The sequence below is a fragment of the Salmo trutta genome, chromosome 39 (genome assembly GCF_901001165.1).
Source record: "Salmo trutta chromosome 39, fSalTru1.1, whole genome shotgun sequence".
In the NCBI taxonomy this organism is placed as follows: Eukaryota; Metazoa; Chordata; class Actinopteri; order Salmoniformes; family Salmonidae; genus Salmo; species Salmo trutta.
This window is the reverse complement of record NC_042995.1, coordinates 24,940,365-24,965,253: the sequence shown is the minus strand read 5'-3', so window position 1 is coordinate 24,965,253 and position 24,889 is coordinate 24,940,365. Positions and strand designations below refer to the sequence as shown.

General features: G+C 42.4%; 1 protein-coding gene across 1 annotated transcript; it reads right to left on the bottom strand.

Moving 5' to 3' along the window:
• Window positions 1-302: 302 nt before the first annotated feature.
• LOC115179720 (protein phosphatase 1 regulatory subunit 1C) lies at window positions 303-24,889 on the bottom strand. Its single transcript, XM_029741404.1, has 6 exons — window positions 24,800-24,889; window positions 23,963-24,023; window positions 7,322-7,362; window positions 6,481-6,547; window positions 1,236-1,463; window positions 303-882 (listed from the first exon to the last, which is right to left on the bottom strand). The coding sequence occupies exons 1-6, from the start codon at window positions 24,878-24,880 to the stop codon at window positions 827-829; spliced, it is 534 nt and encodes a 177-aa protein (XP_029597264.1). The 5' UTR covers window positions 24,881-24,889; the 3' UTR covers window positions 303-826.

The window sequence follows — 24,889 nt, the reverse complement described above, 5'->3', positions numbered from 1 at the left end:
AAAAGTAAATGTATGTCCTTAACATGTTCCCCAAAGTCTCTCTCTCTCTCTCTCTCTCTCTCTCTCTCTGTCGCTCTCTCTTTCTCCCTTTGTTTCTGTTCTAATTGGGATCCATATGACATGTTTTATGCTTGTGTCAGGTGCTAGAAGTTTTGTTTGTGCTTTTACAGCTATGGGAATGCTGACTCATGCGCACCAAAGCCAGACGTAGGTATTTTCATGGTGTTGCTGTGCTAGTCGGGTCCCTATCCGTTTACTGTACTGTGAATCCTTGTGTTATTTCAATGTACCAGAGAATTATGTGGCATTTCATAAAACACATTTTATTTTAACAACTTCCATTCATTTTTGCAAGATAAATCTTAAGAACAGTACATACCAACATATTAATAACAAGAGACCAACTATCGTATAAATTGACTAAAAACTAACAAACAACCAGAAAGTTTTCTGAACAGAAATGTAATTTGAATATCTTAGACCTCACTAATTACATAAATTATGTAACATCCAGTTAGATAAGCAATGAAAATAATCCAATCTTGCACTTCTGAGACACTTCGTACATCAGGAGAGCTGGAGCTGTATATTTTTTTGAAACAACTTCCAGGGATAACAACCATTGTATAATTGGAAGAGGAATTAGAGGGCCAGGGTTTTGTTCAGTAGGCACAAAACAGAATAACACTTTTGAAGCTTAAAGAGATGGGGAGGTACTATGTCAACTTGTCGTTTCCATTGCAAAATGTTTTGCTACGTTTTTATGCCCTAATGAACACGACCCAGGAACAAGCGATAGACAGAAAGACAAAACAGAGTGACAACGTTATCGAGAGATAGACGTGGGACTGGAGAGATTGCCCTGCTGACTTGTAGAAGTCTCTAATAATAATACAAATATGATAATGACAAGAATAATGGTAATAATGTAAACAAAAGAGGGAGAGAAAGAGAAAAGAGATATATTAGTAACATGTTGGAGAATTCATCCCCCCCGAAAATCTGAAGAGGAATAGAGAGTACAGCACAAACTTTACATCTTCTATCTTGATCCTTATTATATTTTCATTATGTGTTTATGATATTTTGTATAGAGAAGATTAAAACTGCTGTTTTGTGGATGATGGTGCAGGTGATAAGGAACTTAGTGTCCTTTGTGAAAACATAGAGATTTCAAATAGTTTCCTCGTTTCTAATGTGAGGTGGGACAGCGGCAAACACGGAGCCACACTTACCCCCAGTACAGTTGCTGTCTGCGACTGGGAGGCCCCCATTGGCTGGCAGTCGATGATTGACATTCAGCTCAATGCCATTTGGCTCATCAGGCCCGTTATGATTAGCCCGTTGGGCAGTATTGCCATAGTGCTGGGCTGTGATTGGGCTGAGCTGGTAAGTGTTTTCACAGAGGCCCGCTTCCAGATGTTCCGGTTTCTGAAAGTTTTGGTCCATCACCATCTGTAGCTCTGAACTCGATAGGGGAACACAGAAGCATCGCCTATGGTGGGAAGCTGACAGCTGAGCTAATACATTTTAAACATTCATTAATAATAATGTGTTAATGTGGATCTTTGAGGGGTCTTTGAAACTGAACCAAGAAAATAAACTATAGTTTGGTTGAAAATAAGGGGGGATATAAGGGTCATAAATAAAAGCATAATTAAGAGTGTGATGGCAACAGAGAAGTATCAGAGGAATGAGCCATATGAGAAACGTATGCACCTTTATATGAGGAGGAGTTGCAATCTACTGCAGAGATAGCTTGCAAAGTTCTGTCATACTTTCCAGGTCTTTGCTCAAACCGTTCCCACTTCTAATTAAAAAATGTATCTCTCCAGAATTAAGTCTCTCACTGTTGCCGCCTGTTATAGACCCCAGTCAGCTCCCAGCTGTTCCCTGGACACCATATGTGAATTGATTGCCCCCCCATCTATCTTCAGAGTTCGTTCTGCTAGGTGACCTAAACTGGAATATGCTTAACACCCCGGCCGTCCAACAATCTAAGATAGATGCCCTCAATCAAGGAATCCACCAGGTACAACCATAAATCCGTAAACACGGGCACCCTCATAGATATTATCCTGACCAACTTGCCCTCCAAACACACCTCTGCTGTTTTCAATCAGGATCTCAGCAATCACTTCCTCATTGCTTGCATCCGTTATGGGTTTGTGGTCAAACGACACCCCTCATCACTGTCAAATTCTCCCTAAAACACTTCTGTGAACAGGCCTTTCTAATCAACCTGGCCCGGGTATCCTGGAAGGATATTGACCTTATTCCGTCAGTAGAGGATGCCTGGTTGTTCTTTAAACGTAATTTCCTCACCATCTTAATTAAATAAGCATGCCCCTTTCAAAAAATGTAGAACTAAAAACAGATATAGCCCTTGGTTCACTCCAGACCTGACTTCCCTCGACCAGCACAAAAACATCTGGTGGCGTACTGCACTAGCATCGAATAGTCCCCGCGATATGCAACTTTTCAAGGAAGTCAGAAACCAATACACACAGTCAGTTAGGAAAGCAAAGGCTGGCTTTTTCAAACAGAAATGTGCATCCTGCAGCTCTAACCCCAAAAAGTTCTGGGACACTGTAAAGTCCATGAAGAATAAGAGCATCTCCTCTCAGCTGCCCACTTCACTGAGGCTAGGAAACACTGTCACTACCGATAAATCCACGATAATCGAGAATTTCAATAAGCATTTCTCTATGGCTGGCCATGCTTTCCTCCTGGCTACCCCAACCCCGGCTAACAGCTCCGCACCCCCTGCATCTACTTGCCCAAGCCTACCCAGCTTCTCCTTCACCCAAATCCAGATAGCAGATGTTCTGAAAGAGCTACAAAACCTGGACCTGTACAAATCAGCTGGGCTAGACAATCTGGACCCTCTCTTTCTATAATTATCTGCCGCAATTGTTGCAACCCCTATTACTAGTCTGTTCAAACTCTTTTTCGTATCGTCCGAGATTCCTAAAGATTGGAAAGCTGCCGCGGTCATCCCCCTCTTCAAAGGGGGAGACACTCTAGACCTAAACTGTTACAGACCCATATCCATCCTGCCCTGCCTTTGTAAAGTCTTCGAAAGCCAAGTTAACAAACAGATCACTGACCATTTCGAATCCCACCGTACCTTCTCCGCTGTGCAATCCAGTTTCCGAGCTGGTCACGGGTGCACACCAGCCATGCTCAAGGTACTAAATGATATCATAACTGCCATCAATAAAAGACAGCACTGTGCAGCCGTCTTCATCGACCTGGCCAAGGCTTATTCTTATCAGTAGACTCAACAGCCTTGGTTTCTCAAATGACTGCCTCGCTTGGTTCACCAACTACTTCTCAGAGTTCAGCGTGCCAAATTGGAGGGCCTGTTGTCCGGACCTCTGGCAGTCTCTATGTGGGTACAACAGGGTTCAATTCTCGGGCCGACTCTTTTCTCTGTATATATCAATGATGTCGCTCTTGCTGCGGGTGCGGGCGGGTGATTCCTCGATCTACCTCTACACAGACGGCACCATTCTGTATACATCTGGCCCTTCTTTGGACACTGTGTTAACAAACCTCTAAATGAGCTTCAATGCCATACAACACTCCTTCCATGGCCTCCAACTGCTCTTAAATGCTAGTAAAACTAAATGCATGCTCTTCAACCATCGCTGCCCGCACCCACCCGCCCAACTAGCATCACTACTCTGGACAGTTCTGACTTAGAATATGTGGACAACTACAAATACCTAGGTGTCTGGCTAGACTGTAAGCTCTCCTTCCAGACTCATATTAAGCATCTCCAATAGAAAATTAAATCTAGAATCGGCTTCCTATTTCGCAACAAAGCCTCCTTCACTCACGATTCCAATCCTACCGATCCTCGACTTCGGTGATGTCATTTACAAAATAGCCTCCAACATTCTACTCAGAAAACTGGATGCAGTCTATCACAGTGCCATCCGTTTTGTCACCAAAGCCCCATATACCACCCCCCACTGCGACCAGTATGCTCTCGTCGGCTGGCCCTCGCTACATATTAGTCGCCAGAGCCACTGGCTCCAGGTCATCTATAAGTCTTTGCTAGGTAAAGCGCCACCTTATTTCAGCTCACTGGTCAGCAGGTATATCTCACTGGTCATCCCCAAAGCCAACACCTCTTTGGCCGCCTTTTCTCCCAGTTCTCTGCTGCCAATGACCTGAACTAATTGCAAAAATGACTGAAGTTGGAGACTTATATCTCCCTCACTAACTTTAAGCATCAGCTATCTGAGCAGGTCACCGATCACTGCAGCTGTAGACAGCCCATCTGTAAATAGCCCATCCAACTACCTACCTCATATTGTTTTTATTTACTTTATTTTGCACACCAGTATTTCTACTTGCACATCATCATCTGCACATCTATCACTCCAGTGTTAATTTGCAATTACATTTTAGTCATTTAGCAGACGCTCTTATCCAGAGCGACTTACAGTAGTGAATGCATATATTTCATAAATGTTTTTCTCCGTACTGGTCCCCCGTGGGAATCGAACCCACAACCCTGGCGTTGCAAACACCATGCTCTACCAACTGAGCCACACGGGACCACTTTGCTTCTATGACCTATTTATTGCCTTACCTCCTTACTCCATTTGCACACACTGTATATAGCTTTTTCTATTGTTATTGACTGTACTTATGTTTATCTCATGTGTAACTCTGTGTTGTTGTTTTTTGTCGCACTGCTTTGCTTCATCTTGGCCAGGTTGCAGTTGTAAATGAGAACTTGTTCTCAACTGGCCTACCTGGTTAAATAAAGGTGAAATAATAAAAATACAACATATTAACCTATTCCACTATTTGGTTCAACTAACCAATCAGACAAGACATCACATTCCCGGACACATTGCTACAATACTCATCATGAACCATTTAAAACTGTGTGCATTGCATTGAACAGAAAAGTATTTGTAATTAACTGATGCTCAAACACTTGATATGCCCGCAGTAGCAGAGCAACTGGAAGTCCATTACAGCTCTGTTACAGAGCGGCTCAAGGTAGCTAGCTAAGTGCCTGCACACAACTTAGCCTTGGGCGGGCACCGCCAGTCCATTTGCAGCCATTTACTGCATGCCCACTCTGGCTGGATCAATAACAGAGATAAAGACGCATTTAGCGTTAAGCAGCACAACTATTCCAGGAATGAGCTGCAAAAAGTGAGTCAGCATGGAGATCCTAACGCTCACCCCCTACCTCTTCGAAATAACACCCACATTTCTCTTTGCTTCACAGCTGAGGTAAAGGCTCTGCAGAAGATGGTTCATTTGAGTCCAATGGTATTTCTGTCCAATTTATTTAAATTGTGTTATTTCGCACACTGCCTCCACATTTGTGGGACTTACAAGAGACTATGGTCCAATCCATGTAGTTTAGGTTCATCAGTTCTAAAGTATAGAGCATGATTTATTCTAAAGATGATTTATTTTATTCTATTACAGTTATGTAAATTGTAAAGGGTTATCAGCCTGACCTCCAACATCAAGTAAATTATAGGTATTGCATGTGTGCAATGTGTGTAATATAATAGTAATAGTGATAATATATACAGTACCAGTCAAAAGTTTGGACACACCTACTCATTCAAGTATTTTTCTTTATTTTTACTATTTTCTACATTGTAGAGTAATAGTGAAGACATCACAACTATGAAATAACACATATGGAATCATGTAGTAACCAAAAAAGTGTTAAAAAAATCTAAATATTTGTTATATTTGAGATTCTTCAAAGTAGCCACACTTTGTCTTGATGACAGCTTTGTACACTCTTGGCATTCTCTCAACCAGCTTCATGAGGTAGTTACCTGGAATGCATTTCAATTAACATGGGCCTTGTTAAAAGTTAATTTGTGGAATTTCTTTCCTTCTTAATGCATTTGAGCCAATCAGTTGTGTTGTGACAAGGTAGGGGTGGTATACAGAGGATAGCCCTATTTGGTAAAATACCAAGTCCATATTATGGCAAGAACAGCTCAAATAAGCAAAGTGAAACGACAGTCCATCATTACTTAAAGACATGAAGGTCAGTCAATACGGAACATTTCAAGAACTTTGAAAGTTTCTTAAAGCGCAGTCACAAAAACCATCAAGCGCTATGATGAAACTGGCTCTCATGAGGACCGCCACAGGAAAGGAAGACCCAGAGTTACCTCTGCTGCAGAGGATGAGTTCATTAGCGTTAACTGCACCTCAGATTGCAGCACAAATAAATGCATCACAGAGTTCAAGTAAAAGACACATCTCAATATCAACTGAACAGAGGAGACTGTGAATCAGGCCTTCATGGTCGAATTGCTGCAATTGCCCTCCCCCCTCAAAAAAAAGGCTAATCATATGAAAATATATTGCATCGTTAGAATTTATACCCTCAAAGTACTGTTCTGGTGTGTATCTAGTAGCAAATATTAGGGTACTCATGAAATGGCTGATGGGAGGTGGGCATTATGGTGGTACCTTTTACAGTTGGCGGAATGATGGTGCTCTGCTTCCTCTGTGCTGGGGACAAATCTGCACCCTGGAGCTGATGGGAAGAGAGGAGTAAACAAAATAAAAAGATCTAGTTCACTCCAGCTATTTCAAGATGACAAGAATCAAAAGTTACAGGGTGAGACGTGCCTCCATAAAATAACCTCTCAAGAAACCACGTGCCTCCATAAAATAACCTCCCAGAGGACTGCTGAAATGATGTCTAGGAGAAGGAAGTCTATCAGACTCTAGTATTACACAACATAAACAACAACACAATGGTCAACAATGATTGTCCATGAATCAGAAGGTTTCTCATGGCAATATTCCACAGCATGTCACATGCGTACACATTGGTAAAAACCTGCAAAAAGGGAGCCCTGGCACCTGACGATAGCCTCCAATCCCAATCTAACCCATAGGCCTTACCCCTCTGCGTTGCATGTAGATCTAGAAGGATTACTTAATGCAGCAGGTGGCCACACCAGATATTGACTGTTACTTTTGATTTTTACCCCCCCCTTTGTTCAAGGACCCATTATTCAATTTCTGTTAGTCACATGTCTGTGGAACTTGTTCAGTTTATTTCTCAGTTGTTGAATCTTGTTATGTTCATACAAATATTTACGCATGTTAAGTTTGCTGAAAATAAACGCAGTTGAGAGTAAGAGGACATTTCTTTTTTTGCTGAGTTTATCTAGGATCTGCTTCCCCTCCCCGAATCCTAACCTTAACCATTAGTTGCGAAAATGAAAAACTGATCGAAGGTAAGTGTCTAGGGGCAACTTCACCATACACCAAATAGAGTTGTACATATATCTTTCCTTACATCTTCCACACTGCTGCTTGTTGTCCGCTTCTCATCTGCTTCTAGAAGAAAAAGGGAAACAAGCACACTGATTTGGAAAAGGAGGTGGGCATACAGTTTTCAATTACATATATGTGAAAAGGGAATATTACCAATGTAAGTTGTATTCCAGCCCAGAGGTCACAAGTAGATTCCATTTCATTCTAAACATGCATGAAGCATAACTGATTTCTAGAAATGTCTACAGCATTGAGAATAACATTTTTGCACATACAGTCCCCTCCAAAATTATTTACACCCTTGATAAAGAAGTATACAATATGACATCATATAATATTCACAGTGCATTCAGAAGTATTCAGATCCCTTGACTTGTTCCACATTTTGTTAAGTTACAGCCTTATTTGAAAATTGATCAAATATATATTTTTTCTCATCTACATACAATACCCCATAATGACAAAGCAAAAACAGGATTTTAGAATGTTTGCAAATGTATTAAAAATAAAAAACAGAAATGTCTTATTTAATGTCTTAATGTCTTAATGTCTTATTCAAAACCCTTTGCTACGAGACTCGAAATTGAGCTCAGGTGCATCCTGTTTCCTTTGATCATCCTTGAGATGTTTCTACAACTTGATTGGAGTCCACCTGTGGTAAATTAAATTGATTAGACAGGATTTGGGAAGGCATACACCGGTCTACATAAGGTCCCAAAGCTGAAAGTATATGTCAGAGCAAAAACCAAGCCATGAGGTCGAAGGAATTGTCTGTAGAGCTCAGAGACAGGATTGTGTCGAGGCACAGATCTGGGGAAGGGTACCAAAAAATGTCTGCAGCATTGAAGGTCCTAAAGACCACAGTTCTTCATTCTGAAATGGATGAAGTTTAGAACCACCAAGACTCTTTCTAGAGCTGGCCGCCCGGCCAAAATTAACAATAAGGGGAGAAGGGCCTTGGTCAGGGAGGTGACCAAGAACCCAATGGTCACTCTGACAGAGCTCAAGAATTCCTCTGTAAAAATGGGAGAAACTTTCAGAAGGACAACCATCTCTGCAGCACTCCACCAATCAGGCCTTTATGGTAGAGTGGCCAGACGGAAGCCACTCCTCAGTAAAAGGCACATAAAAGGCACACATACAGGCACCTAAAGGACTCAGACCATGAGAAACAAGATTCTCTGGTCTGATGAAACCAAGATTGAACTCTTCGGCTGGAATGCTGAGTCACGTCTGAAGGAAACCTGGCACCATCCCTACGGTGAAGCATGGTGGTGGCAGCATCATGCTGAGGTGGTGTTTTTCAGCGGCAGGGACTGAGAGAGTAGTCAGGATCGAGGGAGAGATGAAAACCTGCTTCAGAGCGCTCAGGACCTCAGACTGGGGCGAAGGTTCACCTTCCAACAGAACAACAACCCTAAACACACAGCTAAGACAACGCAGGAGTGGCTTCAGGACAAGTCCCTGGATGTCCTTAAGTGGCCCATCCAGAGCCCATTTGCAAACATTTCTAAAAACCTGTTTTTGCTTTGTCATTATGGGATATTGTGGGGTATTGTGAGGGGGGAAAACTATTTAATCCAGTTTAGAATAAGGCTGTATCGTAACTAAATGTGGAAAAAGTCAAGGGATCTGAATACCTTCCGAATGTGATGTATATACAGTACCAGTCAAACGTTTGGACACACCTACTCATTCAAGGGATTTTCTTGATTTGTACTACATTGTATAATAATAGTGAAGACATCAAAACTATGAAATAACACATATGGAATAATGTAGTAACCAAGAAAGTGTAAAATAAATCAAAATACAAAGGAGATTCTTCAAAGTAGCCACCCTTTGCCTTGATGTCAGCTTTGCACACTCTTGGCATTCTTTACATTTACATTACATTTAAGTCATTTAGCAGACGCTCTTATCCAGAGCGACTTACAAATTGGTGCATTCACCTTATGATATCCAGTGGAACAACCACTTTACAATGGTGCATCTAAATCTTTTAGGGGGGGGGGGGTTAGAAGGATTACTTCATCCTATCCCAGGTATTCCTTAAAGAGGTGGGGTTTCAGGTGTCTCCGGAAGGTGGTGATTGACTCCGCTGTCCTGGCATCGTGAGGGAGCTTGTTCCACCATTGGGGTGCCAGAGCAGCGAACAGTTTGGACTGGGCTGAGCGGGAACCGTGCTTCCTCAGAGGTAGGGGGGCCAGCAGGCCAGAGGTGGATGAACGCAGTGCCCTTGTTTGGCATTCTCTCAACCAGCTTCATGAGGAATGCTTTTCCAACAGCCTTGAAGGAGTTCCCACATATGCTGAGCACTTGTTGGCTGCTTTCCTTTACTCTATGGTATAACCTATCCCAAACCATCTCAATTGGGTTGGGGTTGGGTGATTGTGGAGGCCAGGTCATCTGATGCAGCACTCCATCACTCTCCTCTTGGTCAAATAGCCTTACACAGCCTGGAGGTGTGTTGAGTCATTGTCCTGTTGAAAAACAAATGATAGTCCCACTAAGCGCAAACCAGATGGGATGGCGTATCCCTGCAGAATGCTGTGGTATCCATGCCGGTTAAGTGTGACTTGAATTCTAAATAAATCACCAACAGTGTCACCAGCAAAGCATCCCCACACCATCACACCTCCTGCTCCATGCTTCATGGTGGGAACCACACATGCGGAGATCATCGGTTCACCTACTCTGCGTCTCACAAAGACACGGCGGTTGGAACTAAATCTCAAATTTAGCTCATCAGACCAAAGGACACATTTCCACCTGTCTAATGTCCATTGCTTGTGTTTCTTGTCCCAAGCAAGTCTCCTTATTATTGGTGTCCTTTAGTAGTTGATTACTTTGAGGCAATTCAACCAGTTGATGTTGACATGCGTCTATTACTTGAACTCTGTGAAGCAGTTATTTGGGCTGCAATTTCTGAGGCTGGTAACTCTAATGAAATACCCTCTTTGGTTATTTGAGCTGTTCTTTCCATATTATGGACTTGGTCTTTTACCAAATTAGGCTATCTTCTGTATACCACCCCTACCTTGTCACAACACAACTGATTGGTTCAAACGCATTAAGAAGGAAAGAAATTTCACAAATTAATTTTTACAAGGCACACCTGTTCATTGAAATGCATTCCAGGTGATTACCTCATGAAGCTGGTTGAGAGAATGCCAAGAGTGTGCAAAGCTGTCATCAAGGCAAAGTGTGGCTACTTTGAAGAATCTCAACTTTAAATATCTTTTGATTTGTTCAACACTTTTTTTGTGACTACATTATTCCATATGTGTTATTTCATAGTTGTGATGCCTTCACTATTCTACAATGTAGACAATTGTAAAAAATTAAGAAAACGCCTTCAAAGAGTAGGTGTCAAAACATTTGACTGGTACTGTACTGTATATGTAATGGAAAAGTATAAAATAGTACAAATACTGAGCTGTTATTGTATGCAAAAAGAAAATAGGTAAATCATATTATTTTATACTAATAAAATTGCTCAGAGAAAAATATGATGTTTAACAAGTAATACAAAAAATCTAAAAAACATAGGTGTCTTAATTATTTTCACCTTTGTTTTCAATACTTTGTGCACCCTCCCCTTACAGCACTTAGCCTTTTTCTACTGTATAATGTTTTATGAGATTGAAGAGCACATTGGGAGGGATCTTAGACTATCCTCCATACAGAATCTTTACAGATCCTTGATATCCTCCGGTCTGTGCTTATGGACTGCCGCTTTAATTCAAATCACTGTTTTCAATGGGGTTTAAGTCCTGAGACTGAGACGGCCATAGCAAAAATGTTGATTTTGTGGTCAATTTACAATAGCTGTCATAAGCTTCGTCTTCTGATAAGGAGAAACCAGTATCAGACCAATACGCAGCGGTTTGAGTGCTCATATTTACTTTTAATTTGTAAAGTGAACACGAAAAATCAATAAACAAAGAACGACAGTACGACAGTTTCGCAGGCTAACAGCTAAACAAGAACATAAACCAAAAACCCCGAAACGCATGAATCCAACACCCCTCTACATACACACACACGCCGAACCATATAAAACAAATACCCCTCTACCAAAATACATAGCCCAAACCACATGAAACAAACACCCCCTGCCACGTCCTGACCAAACTATAATAACAAATAACCCCTATTACTGGTCAGGACGTGACAGTACCCCCCCCCAAACGTGCAGACCCCGGATGCACCTCACACAAATAACCAAAAATAACCCCAAAAATAAATCCCAAATCTAAAGGGAGGGAAGGGAGGGTGGCTGCCATCACCAACGGCTCCTGTGCTACACCCCTCCCCCCCCAAACCTCCTACAGTGGAGGTGGCTTAGGCTCAGGCCTTAATCCCCTACCGGACCAAACCACCCCCACTGCATACCTCTGCCTGAGGCCAGTCACTGAAGACCCTGGACTGGGCTCTGGGAGCTCTGGACTGTAGGGCGACTCTAGGAGCTCTGGACTGTAGGCAGACTCACTCGGTTCCGGACTGTAGGCAGACTCACTCGGTTCCGGACTGTAGGCAGACTCACTCGGTTCCGGACTGTAGGCAGACTCACTTGGTGCCGGACTGTAGGCTGTCTCACTCGGTGCCGGACTGTAGGCCGTCTCACTCGGTGCCGGACTGTAGGCCGATTCACTCGGTGCCGGACTGTTGGCCGTCTCACTCGGTGCCGGACTGTAGGCCGTCTCACTCGGTGCCGGACTGTAGGCCGTCTCACTCGGTGCCGGACTGTAGGCCGTCTCACTCGGTGCCGGACTGTAGGCCCTCTCACTCGGTTCCGGACTAGACACTGTTACCGGATACTCTGGATGAGGTACTGTTGCCGGATACTCTGGATGAGGTACTGTTGCCGGACACTCTGGACGAGGTACTGTTGCCGGACACTCTGGATGAGGTACTGTTGCCGGACACTCTGTACTGGGACTGGGCTGACGCACTGGAAGCCTAATGTGTGGGGCTGGTAGTGGAGGTACCAGACTGGGGATACGCACCTCAAGGCTAGTGCGAGGAGCAGGAACAGGCCAAGTTGGACTGGGCTGACGCACTGGAAGCCTGGTGCGTGGTGCTGGTACCGGATGTGCCAGACTGAAGACACGCACCTCAGGGCTAGTGCGAGGAGCAGGAACAGGACGAGTTGGACTGGGCTGAACCACTGGAAGCCTGGTGCGTGGTGCTGGTTTAGGAGACGCCAGACTATGGATACGCTCCTCAGGGTCAGCACGAGAAGCAGGAACTGGATATACCGGGCCATGGGTAAGTACTGGAGGTCTGGAGCGCACCTCTTGCACAACCCGTCCTGGCTGGATAGAAATAGCAGCCCTGCACAAGCGGACTGCTGGTACAGGGCGAACTGGGCTGTGCAGAGGCCTGATGGTTGCCGTGCGTTGAGCAGGCGTAGGGTAGCCTGGGCCTAGGAGGCGCACTGGTGGCCAGATGCACTGTGCAGGCATCCTCCTTCCAGACTGGATGCTTACTTTAGCACGGCACTTGCGAGGGGCTGGGATCGCTCGCACCGGACTGTGCGTGCGCATAGGTGAGATCGTGTGCACTACCGCATACTCCGGCGCTCACCCCTCCAGTTGCTTCCCATAATAAGCACGGGGAGTTGGCTTGCGGCTCAATCCTGGCTTCGCCAAACTACCGTGTGCCCCCCCCCAAAAAGTATTGGGGGTGCCTCTCGTGCTTCCCCTTCGGCGCGTACAAGGCTTCATACCAGCGCCGCTCCGCCCTGGCTGCCTCTATCTCCTCCGGTGGGCATCGATATTCCCCAGCCTGGTGCCAAGGTCCAGCCCCGTCCAGAATTTCCTCCCATGTCCATGAGTGCTCATATTTACTTTTAATTTGTAAGTGAATACGAAAAACAATAAACAAAGAACGATAGTACGACAGTTTTGCAGGCTAACAGGTAAACAAGAACATAAACCAAAAACCCCGGAACACATAAATCCAACACCCCTCTACATACACACACCCCGAACCATATAAAACAAATACCCTTCTACCTAAATACATAGCCCAAACCACATGAAACAAACACCCCCTGCCACGTCCTGACCAAACTATAATAACAAATAACCCCTATGACTGGTCAGGATGTGACAATAGCTAAACTTAAAAAAGTGTAATGTTTATGCAGGTTTTATTTTGTTAGATATTAGTAATATGAATCTTTAGGGAGGCCAATCATTTTGATACCTACCTTTTTTAGATAAAAAAAAATCTTTCTCTGCAAAATAATAATTTTGTTTTAGTTGCATACAATTAATATAGCTCAGTTGTTGTATTGTCTAATTTACACAGCATTTTTTGCTCACCTTTATCAAGGGTGCCAATAATGTTGGAAATTATTGTATGTACTGTACATATTTTAATAGATGTTGTATGTTTTGAAAAGAAAACGAGAGAGAGAGAGAAGAGACAGAACAGTCTGCATCACCTGGCCTCACCTTACTACAATCTGAAGTCAAATATCTACAGTTTGCTGATGATCTGGTACTTCTGTCCCCAACCAAGCAGGGTCTACAGCAGCACCTACGTAGATCTTCTGCACAGATTCTGTCAGACCTGGGCCCTTACAGTAAATCTCACTAAGACAAAAATAATGGTGTTCCAAAAATGGGCCAGTTGCCAGGACCACAAATACAAATTCCATCTAAAAGCTGTTGCCCTAGGAGCACACAAAAACTACACGTACCTCGGCCTAAACATCAGCACCACAGGTAACTTCCACAAAGCTGTGAACGATCTGAGAGACAAGGCAAGGAGGGCCTTCTACGCCATCAAAAGGAACATCAAATTCGACATCCCAAATAGGATTTGGCAAAAAATATTTGAAGAAGTTATAGAAGCCATTGCCTATTAACTCACAAAATGGGACAAATACCATGTTGAGACTCTGCATGCAGACTTCAGCAAAATCATTTAAAGTGTACGATGCAAAACACCAAATAATGCATGCAGAGCAGAATTAGGCCAATGCTAGCTAATTATCCAAATCCAGAAAAGATACATTAAATTCTACAACCACCTAAAAGGAAGTGATTCCCAAACCTTCCATAACAAAGCCATCACCTACAGAGAGATTAACCTAGAGAAGTGTTCCTTAAACAATCTGGTCCTGGGGCTCTGTTCACAAACACAAACAGAGCCCAAGGACAGCAAAAGCACACAATTAGACCCAACAAAATCATGAGAAAAGAAAAAGATAATTACTATTACAAAGAACTGACCAGAAAACAGAGCTAACTGGAATGCTATTTGGCCCTAAACAGAGAGTACCCCGTGGCAGAATACCTGACCAATGTGACTGACCCAAAATTAAGGGAACAAGCATTGCTATTGAGAGAGGCTGCCGTTGGTAGACCTGGCTCTCAAGAGAAAACAGGCTATGTGCACACTGCCCACAAAATGAGGTGGAAACTAAGCTGCACTTCCTAACCTCCTGCCAAATGTACGACCATATTAGAGACACATATGTTCCAAAGATTACACAGACCCACAAATAATTCCAAAACAAAACCAATTTTGGTAATATCCCATGTCTATTGGGTTAAATACCAGAGTGTGCCATCAAAGCAGCAAGATTTGTGACTTGTTGTCACAATTTATAATTGATTCAGAGGAATCATGCAAAAAAACTATTTTTACTCTCACTCTCTTATTCCCTGACCACACTCCTCAACAAAAGCACTATTGTTAAAGCTCCAAACATGTTGTAATCATGACCAGAGGGAGAGTAACAGGAACTGGAAAGGCCTGCACTGCTCTAATAGGGTTGCTTGTAAAGGTTTTCCCCAAATTCCCCCTGGTGTTAACGAGTGCTTTGATTATTCACAATATCAGAGTAAAGTGCCCATTGATGATTTTATACAAGAGCCGAGACTTGGAGATTCAACTAGGAAACAGCACACTAACTTTTGTTACACCCTCAAAAACTGCACACCACCTCAATCATTCCTTCAAATCAAAGCACATTAGATCACATTTTATCTAGCCTTTAGCTCAGTGCAGATGTGGCCTCCCACTGGGAACACACTGGTTGAATAAACGTTGTTTCCACGTCATTTCAACTAAATTATGTTGAACCAACTTGGAATAGACGTTGAATTGACGTCTGTTTGCAGTGGGCTGTAATCCATGGCTTCTGGTTGGAGTATGTACGTACAGTCACTGTAGGGACGACGTTGTCAATGCACATTTTAATGAAGCCGGTGACTCTACAGCAGCACCAAAATTAAATGGAATAAATTCATGCAAGATTGAAATGGCTATGAAATCATATAAACAAATTCATTTTTGTTTGCTAGTTGATCTAATGATCTAATGTGCGGAACAATGATCTTTACCATCTCGATAGGAAACACATGACGATTAAGAACCCACCCTGGTATTTCTGGAATTAACAGTGACACGTCATCTGGCAGGAGAGAATCAGCAACCTGACAAAGAGCTACTCTATTTGACAACAGCTTTGGATAAGACAGGGGTCCTAACCAGAGGTTGGAACCAGTTCAGGGAACAGAACTGAAAAACAAAAAATAAACTAAGTAACAGAAACAGAACCGGGAAAAAGTGTGGCAGAAATTCCTTCAGGAGCATGTGAACTTTCGTGTGCCTTAATAACTTGCATGCCATCTGTAAATACGAGTTTTTTAAAATTACGAGCCTAGTTGGTTTAGCCACGGGAAAAGACAGGAACCTTCCCGCTAGCCATGATTGGCTGAGATAATGAAACCTGATAAATTTTTTCACAGTAAGGTCTACACCTGTTGTATTCGGCGCATGTGACAAATAAACATTTGATTTGATTTAATGGATCAATGCCGAGAGATGAGTTCGGATTGGTCTGCCACGCTTCTGTCTATAACATGAGCTGGTCAGTATGTGTAGGTAATCCTTTCTAACGTGTATTTTTTTAGAAAGAAATCACTTATTAGAACTGCAAAAGTGTTGTTCTCCACTTTCTGGAGGACTGAGTTTTGAAATCAGTGGAATAGTCTTATACAGACATCGTACACACTCTCACTAAATCACATCCAATATCATACACATGAACCTACTCAGATTTACTAAACACATAATATCTTGTCTCAGTTTGCTAACATCTGTGGCATTGGCTCACAGGCAAACAGGCAAGGGAATAAAACAAATATTGCTAGAACCTATTTCTTGAATTCAAAATATCAGACATTTGAAAGCTCTAGTTTTGGCCATCATAATACCTCTGATGGAAGTGTAACAGTGATAACACCAAGTAAAACTGAAATGATAACTTAAAACACAAAATATAAATATCCATTAACAAACTTCTTGTAGCTTATTAGACACATTTCCACTTCCTGAACACATACTACTTAAATAATAAACATACAGCCTTTTCTTAGTAAAACACAAAAGTAAAAATGAAATAAATACAGTAGTCTTTCCACCATATAGTCAGACACATTCTATTCACAGGCTTGTACACAGCACATAGGTTGTAGTAGCATTTTAGCAGTGCAGGAGAGGCTGATATGGAACTTTACAAACACTAAGTATGGTCAATTTAGACTGAGAATAGTATCTAGTTATGTTAAGGGGTGAAATAAGTATATCCAGTTATAATTGTAACTGTTTAGCAGATTATAAAAAATAATATCAGTCTTTACATGGCTAAAAGAAAAGGAATATAACATGTACAGTTTACAGGAAACTCACTCCACATCCTTAGATGAAGATGCGTGGAAAAAGGAAGGTGGTAGTGAAATAATTTTGTGTCATGGACAAAGGAACTCAAAAGGTGTGATGATATTAATTAACAAAAATTTCGATCTGAATGTGCAAATAGTTAGGAATAATTCGCAAGGAAGGTGGATCCTTTTGAATATTAAAGTGGACGAAATAGAGATTTGGCTCATTAATCTATATGGTCCAAATCAGGATGATCCATGATTCTTCGAAAACATTTATACCAATTTATTGAACTTACAGGCAACAAATTATCATTATGGTAGGAGACTATAGCACAGCGTTAAGTACCTCAATGGACCGTAAAGGTAATCACTCTACAAACTATCATCACGTGCCCTTAAGGAAATCACAAATATTATGGACACATTAGAAATAGTGGATATTTGGAAACTAAAAAACCCTGACCTAGTGAGATATCCATGGAGTAGTCTTAATCTAGCTAGTCGTCTTGACTACTTTCTTGTCTCTTTTCCTCTTGCATCAAAGGTTAAAAAAGTTTTAATAGGAGACAGAATGCGATCAGATCATCATCTAATTGGCATTCACATAACTCTTATAGATTTTCCACGTGGAGGGGATATTGGAAATTTAATCAAAGTTTACTGGAGGACAACTTATTTTTAACTAAGACAAAATTATTTATAACAGAATTTTTCCAGTATAATATAGGTTCAGCAAATCCCCTTATTGTTTGGGATAACTTTAAATGTGTCACAACGTTCACGGAAGGTGGCGCCTCTCCCCGGTCGGGCGGTGCTCGGCGGTCGTCGTCGCCTGCCTACTAGCTGCCACTGATCTATGTTTCTGTGTCTGTTGGTTTTGTCTGATTAGGTCTGCACCTGTTTTGTGTTAGTCAATTAGTGGAGGTATTTAGTTTGTCTGTTTCATTTGGGGATTTGTGCAGGATTGTTCTTTGTCATCATGTTTGATAGTCGGGAATTTTTGTATGTTTTCCCAGTGAAGCTGCTTGTTTAGGCATTAGGGTTGCCGGGCTGCGCCCCGTCCTTGTGGATCTTTGGAGCTGTCCTCCTTCCTAGTTGTTTTGCAACCTGGCTTGTTGCGGCATTTTTTCTGTTTTGATTATTAAACGTACGTTTAAACGGATCTCAGTCTCCTGCGCCTGATTTCACCCCTCCTGCTATAAGTATTCCGTGACAAAATGTGTCAAGGCTTTGGGTAACTGGTGAAAAGGAGTCAGGCGGAGAGTTGAGATCCGTAGACAAGGTATTTAATACACAAAAAAACACCAGTATAGAAACAATACAACGGTGCGTGAAATATACCGGTACCACGAATAAACGGGCGTAAATACAAAACCCGGCAACAAAATACCAGCCGTCAGATACAGCCATCAACATAGAACAAACACGCACACAAACATGGGGGAAACCAGAGGGTTAAATAATGAACATGGAATGGGGGAATTGAAACCAGGTGTGTAAAAACCAAAGACAAAACAAATGGAAAATGAAAATGGGCTCGGTGATGGCTAGAAGGCCGGTGACGTCGACCGCCGAACGCCGCTCGAACAAGGAGAGGGACCGACTCCGGCGGAAGTCGTGACAAAATGTACCTTCAGGGGTCATTCAATTCAATATTCATCAATAATAAAAAAGCAGTTTCTGGCTAAAGAGACAAGACTAACAAGGGAAATCCATGAACTTGTTAGTCTTGTCTCTAGATAGCAATAAAAACAAAAAAACTTGACGAACTTATTCAAGAATGATCTAATGTAATATATTACAAAAATAAAGCTAACTGAATGGAATATTTTTTGAAAATTCACAAAATTATTCCTATATCTCCAATACAGGGACGCTAACAAAAAGAATTTGCAGACACTCATTAATGAAGACGGAGTCATCTATGATTCTCCGAATGATATTTTAAGAGGAAGCTAATTATTTTAGCAGTTGTTCTCTTTTCCATCTCATCCTCTCCCACTGAATGAAGATTACGGTAAGGAATTCTTTCCAAATAATATAAAAAATGGAAAATTAACAAATGTACAGAAAGATCAGTGCGAAGGCCAAATTACAGAGGAATAACTTTTTCAGGCTATTAAATCCTTTCAATCTGGAAAAACCCCAGGGCTTGATGGCATACCGGTGGAGCTATATCAAGCCTTTTTTGATATACTAAAAGCTCCATTGTTACACGGCTGCGTGCCCGCGCCATCGTGCATAAATGTATTTTGTCCCCCCACACCAAACGCGATCATGACACGCAGGTTAAAATATCAAAACCAACTCTGAACCAATTACATTAATTTGGGGACAGGTCGAAAACCATTAAACATTCATGGCAATTCATCTAGCTAGCTTGCACTTGCTAGCTAATTTGTCCAATTTAGCTAGCTTGCTGTTGCTAGCTAATTTGTCCTGGGATATAAACATTGAGTTGTTATTTTACCTAAAATGCACAAGGTCCTCTACTCTGACAATTAATCCACACCTAAAACGGTCAACCGAATCGTTTCTAGTCATCTCTCCTCCTTCGAGGCATGTTCTTCTCTTGTCTTTAAATTGCGATTGGAACTTTCATAAATTTGGTACATTACCGTCACTGACCTCATTCGTCTTTCAGTCACCCACGTGGGTATAACCAACGAGGAGATGGCGCGTTTGTACCTGCTTCTATAAGCCAATGAGGAGATGGGAGAGGCAGGACTTGTAGCGCAATCTGCATCAGAAATAGAAATGAATTCTATTTTAGCCCTTGGCAACGCAGACACTCGTTGGCGAGCACGAACAGTGTGGGTGCAATAATTGAATAACGTAATGTATTTTGCAACACCCGTTCACGCGATGCGAGCAGTGTAGTCAGCCTGTTAGATTGTTATAACTACTCCTATAGAAATGGTAGTCTGTCAGGTACTCAGCAGGAATTTCTGATTTCTCTATTATTAAAACAAGACCCAGATGGCAAATATAAAGACCCAGTCTATCTAAAAAACTGGAGGCCTCTTACACTTCAATGTTGTGATGCAAAAATACAAAGCGAAATGCATAGCACTCAGAATTCAAAGGGTTTTACCAGGTATTGTTCATCCTGATCAGACAGGTTTTTTACATGGATGATACATTGGAAATAATATACGACAGCTACTAGAAATAATAGAACATCATGAAACATCTAAGAAGCCAAGCCTTAAAATCAGATCGAATAACATTAGAGGATTAGAAATCCAAGGCTTAATGAAAAAAACAAAGGTGTCCATGTATGCCGATGACTCAAGTTTTATATTACGTCCGCAAGCTAGATCCCAGCAATGTCTCATTGAAGATCTAGATAACGTTTCTGTACTCTCTGGACTAAAACCTAATTATGATAAGTGTACAGTATTATGGTGAAGTAGACATAATTGGTTTTCATATCACAAAATATATAAATATGCTCTCCACAATGAATTTCAATAGAATACTTGTAAAAATAGACAAGATCCTGCATCCATGGAGAAGTAAATACCTGTCTATTTATGGAAAAATTGCCCTGATTAACTCCTTAGTGATAACTCAGTTTACTCACTTGCTTATGGCGCTGCCTACTCCTGATGACTTGTTTTTCAAATCATATGAGCAAAAAATACTTCGCTTCATCTGGGACGCTAAACCAGACAAAATAAAATTTGCCTATCTATATAATGAATATGAATTGGGTGGGTTGAGATTATAAAATATAAAAGCAGTAAACCTCTTTCTATAAGGTTCACTTATTCAAAAGTTTATTTGAACCCTAAATGGTTCTCAAGAAGATTACTGAGAAAAGCTCATCCATTGTTTAAGAAATTGCTTTTTTGCCTTTGCCTTTCATTTTCGATTCATTGAAAATTATACTTTTTTCAAAGTATCTCTCTTTTTCAAACAAGCATTGCAGAGCTGACTACAATTTCAATTTCATCCCCTTGAAAAGATAAAACAAATATTACAACAAATATTATGGCTGATCTCAAATGTGCTTGTTGATAAAATATATGTATTTATGGGAAAGATGTTTAAAAAGGGTATTTTGTTTTTAAATTATATTGTAAATTGGAATGGTAGGGTTATGTTCTTCATGGAGTTATCAGAGTTGTACGGGAAGGTCTGCTCAATCCAAGAGTACAACCAATTGATTACAGCATTACCCCAAAAATGGAGGAGGCAGGTGGCAGTGGGAGGAGGTAGGGAACTGGTCTGTCTGCCCAATATAACGGATCAAACCTGGCAGAGGAATAAAAATAGCATAAATAGAAAAGTATACCAGTTGTTGACAACTATGCCACACAGATTGCAAAATAGTTGGGAAGAGATTTTTGATGTACTGATTCCATGGGGTGCAGGGTGATCCGGAAGAAGACGGTGGGACTCCTGCAGCATTGAAGGGTCCAATACATCCTCGACCGGAACCCAGCACCTCTCCTCTGGACCGTACCCCTCCCACTCCACGAGATACTGAAGGCCCCTTGCCCGGCGCCTCGAATCCAGTATGGAGCGAACGGAGTACGCCGGGGCCCCACCGATGTCCAAAGGGGGCGGAGGAACCTCCCGCACCTCAGACTCCTGGAGCGGACCAGCCACCACCGGCCAGAGGAGAGAAACATGGAACGAGGGGTTAATACGGTGATCGGGTGGAAGTTGTAACCTATAACAAACCTCGTTCACTTTCCTCAGGACTTTAAATGGCCCCACAAATCACGGACCCAGCTTTCGGCAGGACAGGCTTTTGGCGCATCATGGCCTGCTGAAGGTGAACACGGACAGCTTCCCATGTCTCCTCCTCGTGCCTGAACCAGTCGTCCACCACAGGAACCTTGGTCTGACTCTGATGCCAAGGCGCCAGAACCGGCTGGTACCCCAGTATGCACTGGAAGGGAGGGAGGTTAGTGGAGGAGTGGCGAAGCGAGTTCTGTGCCATCTCAGCCCAGGGCTCGAACGCCGCCCACTCCCCCGGCCGGTCCTGGCAATAGGACCGCAGAAACCTGCCCACATCCTGGTTCATTCTCTCCACCTGCCCATTACTCTTGGAGTGAAACCCTGAAGTAAGGCTGATCGAGACCCCCAGACATTCCTTGAACGCCTTCCAGACCCTAGACGTGAACTGGGGACCTCGATCAGACACTGTATCCTCAGGCACCCCGTAGTGCCGGTTTACGAGCATCAGCTATTCTGGATGACTGTGTGATCACGCTCTCCGAAGCCGATGTGATTAAGACCTTTAAACAGGTCAACATTCACAAGGTCGCAGGGCCAGATGGATTGCCAGGATGTGTACTCCGAGCATGCGCTGATTCAAGGTTCAGATTCAAGGTTCAACAGTTTAACCATTCCAAAGCACCTTTACAACTGCACAGCCTGTGCATTGGCACGTCCTAATGTTGATCCAGGAGAAATTTGATAAAAGTGACCATTCAGATGGCTACTAGGATTAATGGCCTCCCTAAATGGTGAGAGGAGGATAATGCCACTGGCAACCTATACAGAGATTATAGACAAGTGTGGGACAAAACTAAACAATGGCCAACACTGGAAGGAAACCTACAGACCACCTACAGACCACCAGAGGGGAAAAGAAACTTTAGACCACCTTTACTCCACACACAGACTCGTACAAAGCTCTCCCTCGCCCTCCATTTGGCAAATCTGACCACAATTCTATCCTCCTGATTTCTGATTTCATTCAAAAATGAAAGCAGGGAAGCACCAGTGACTCGGTCGATAAAAAACTGGTCAGATGAAGCAGATGCTAAGCTACAGGACTGTTTTGCTAGCACAGACTGGAATATGCTCTGGGATACAGACGCCTTTGTATTTGGGCCAGTGCTGAAAGGTTCTTACATTGTTATGACTAAAATTCAGCTGGAAATCCTGTACAAACTATCAGCTGACTCCTTTTATTTGACGTTCATTTATCCATCTTTGTCTCATTAAGATAAACATTTATTTTTCAAGATAGTCCTGATCAAGATAGCAGAAGAGTTTTCCTTAGATAATTGGCTCTCAATAGCACATGAGTGAGCATGAGTGAATGTCCTGACTTCTATAAACTCAGTTTGTTATGCTGATAATGTTAAGGCAGATAAAGTATATAGTCTCTAGTGTGAGAGTGAAGACATGTATTTAACCAATTAAGTACAAATTCTTATTTACAATGACGGCCTAGCCCGGCCAAACCCAGATGGCCCTGGGCTAATTGTGCGCCGTCCAATGGGACCCAATCACAGCTGGATGTGATGCAACCTGGATTCAAACCACTGCGCCACTCAGGAGCCTCCAGACATGCTGTAAAAGCTGGTAAAAATGATATGGTGGTGTATGCCACTCCATTGTAACCTTAGTTGCAGTACACACAAGGAGAGATACGCACACACACGCACGCACGCACGCACGCACGCACGCACACACACACACACACACACACACACACACACACACACACACAGTATTGTATAGCTAACCTTGTGGGGACACACAATTCAGTCACATTCAAAATCCTATTTTTCCTAACCTCTAAACCTAAACCTTAACCCTAACCCATACTCTTACCCTAACCTTAACCCTAACCCAAAAATATAATCTTAAACCAAACCCTAAAACAAACCCTAGCTCCTAACCCTAACCCTTAACATAATTCTAACCCTAACACTAATTCTAACCTTAACCCTAAACCTCCTAGAAACATCATTTGACCTTGTGGGGACCAACAAAATGTCCACAGTTAGTCAAAGTTTTGTTTTTGTACTATTCTTGTGGATTAGATGAATAAGAAGAATATTTAAACACAGACAGACAGACAGACAGACAGACAGACAGACAGACAGACAGACAGACAGACAGACAGACAGACACACTCACACACTCACACACTCACACACTCACACACTCACACACTCACACACACACACTGTGATGGGATAGAGTTTCCCCTGTCTTACCTGCCCCAGATGGCTCTTGGTAGATGACCAGCGTTGCAGGGGTGGGTCTTCTCCTACGAATCTGAGATGGGGGAGGATGGGGTGAGGGATAGCCTATGATATAGCTCTGGGGTGAAGTTTCCCCTAGGTAAAGATTTACGATCAGCTTCCCCTTTCCCAATCTCAACAATAACCATTAGTGGGGAAAATCAAAAAACGGACCCACGATCAGAGCCTAGGGGTAACAACCCTACAGTACAATGCACAGCAGCATCTAATCCTCAACTGCATCTAATCCTCTTATTCTGTGTGTTTCAGCCATTACTAGCCAAAAGAGTTGCATCAGGCTGATATTGGTTGTAGTAATGGATTTAGGGGCATAAAGGTTTTGCTTCAACCATTAAAGTAACATGATATTGTTCATCCAATGCTGACTGTGTAAATGCAATCAACTTCAAGCATGATGTTTGTGAATCATCTTTAGAATAATTGTTAGATAGTTTAATGCACAAATATTGAAATCAGCTATAAAGATGACCACGAATAAAACCAAAAGCTATTTCATAAAGACCAGGGCAATTATGTATCAAGTGATTCAGAGCAGGAGTGCTGATCTAGGATCAGCTCCCTCTGTCCATGTAATATTATTTTTTGTGATGTAAATGGTTAAACTGATCCTAAATCAGCACTGTTACGCTGAGACACTTGATACGTCCCCAGCTTGTCAGTTAGCAACAAACCCAACTAGCCATCTACTCTCTAGTGAAGTCCAAATGATCAAATATCCCTGTCACCCATGCACATTATCCGCCACCCACCCACCCCCCACAAGCCAATAGTGCAGTGGGATGAACTCACATGTTCAGCTGCCTGAGGGTCCAACTGGCTCTGAAAGGGAGGCACAGCAAACTGGATCTTCTTAGGACTGTTGGGCTCCATACTGCTAAC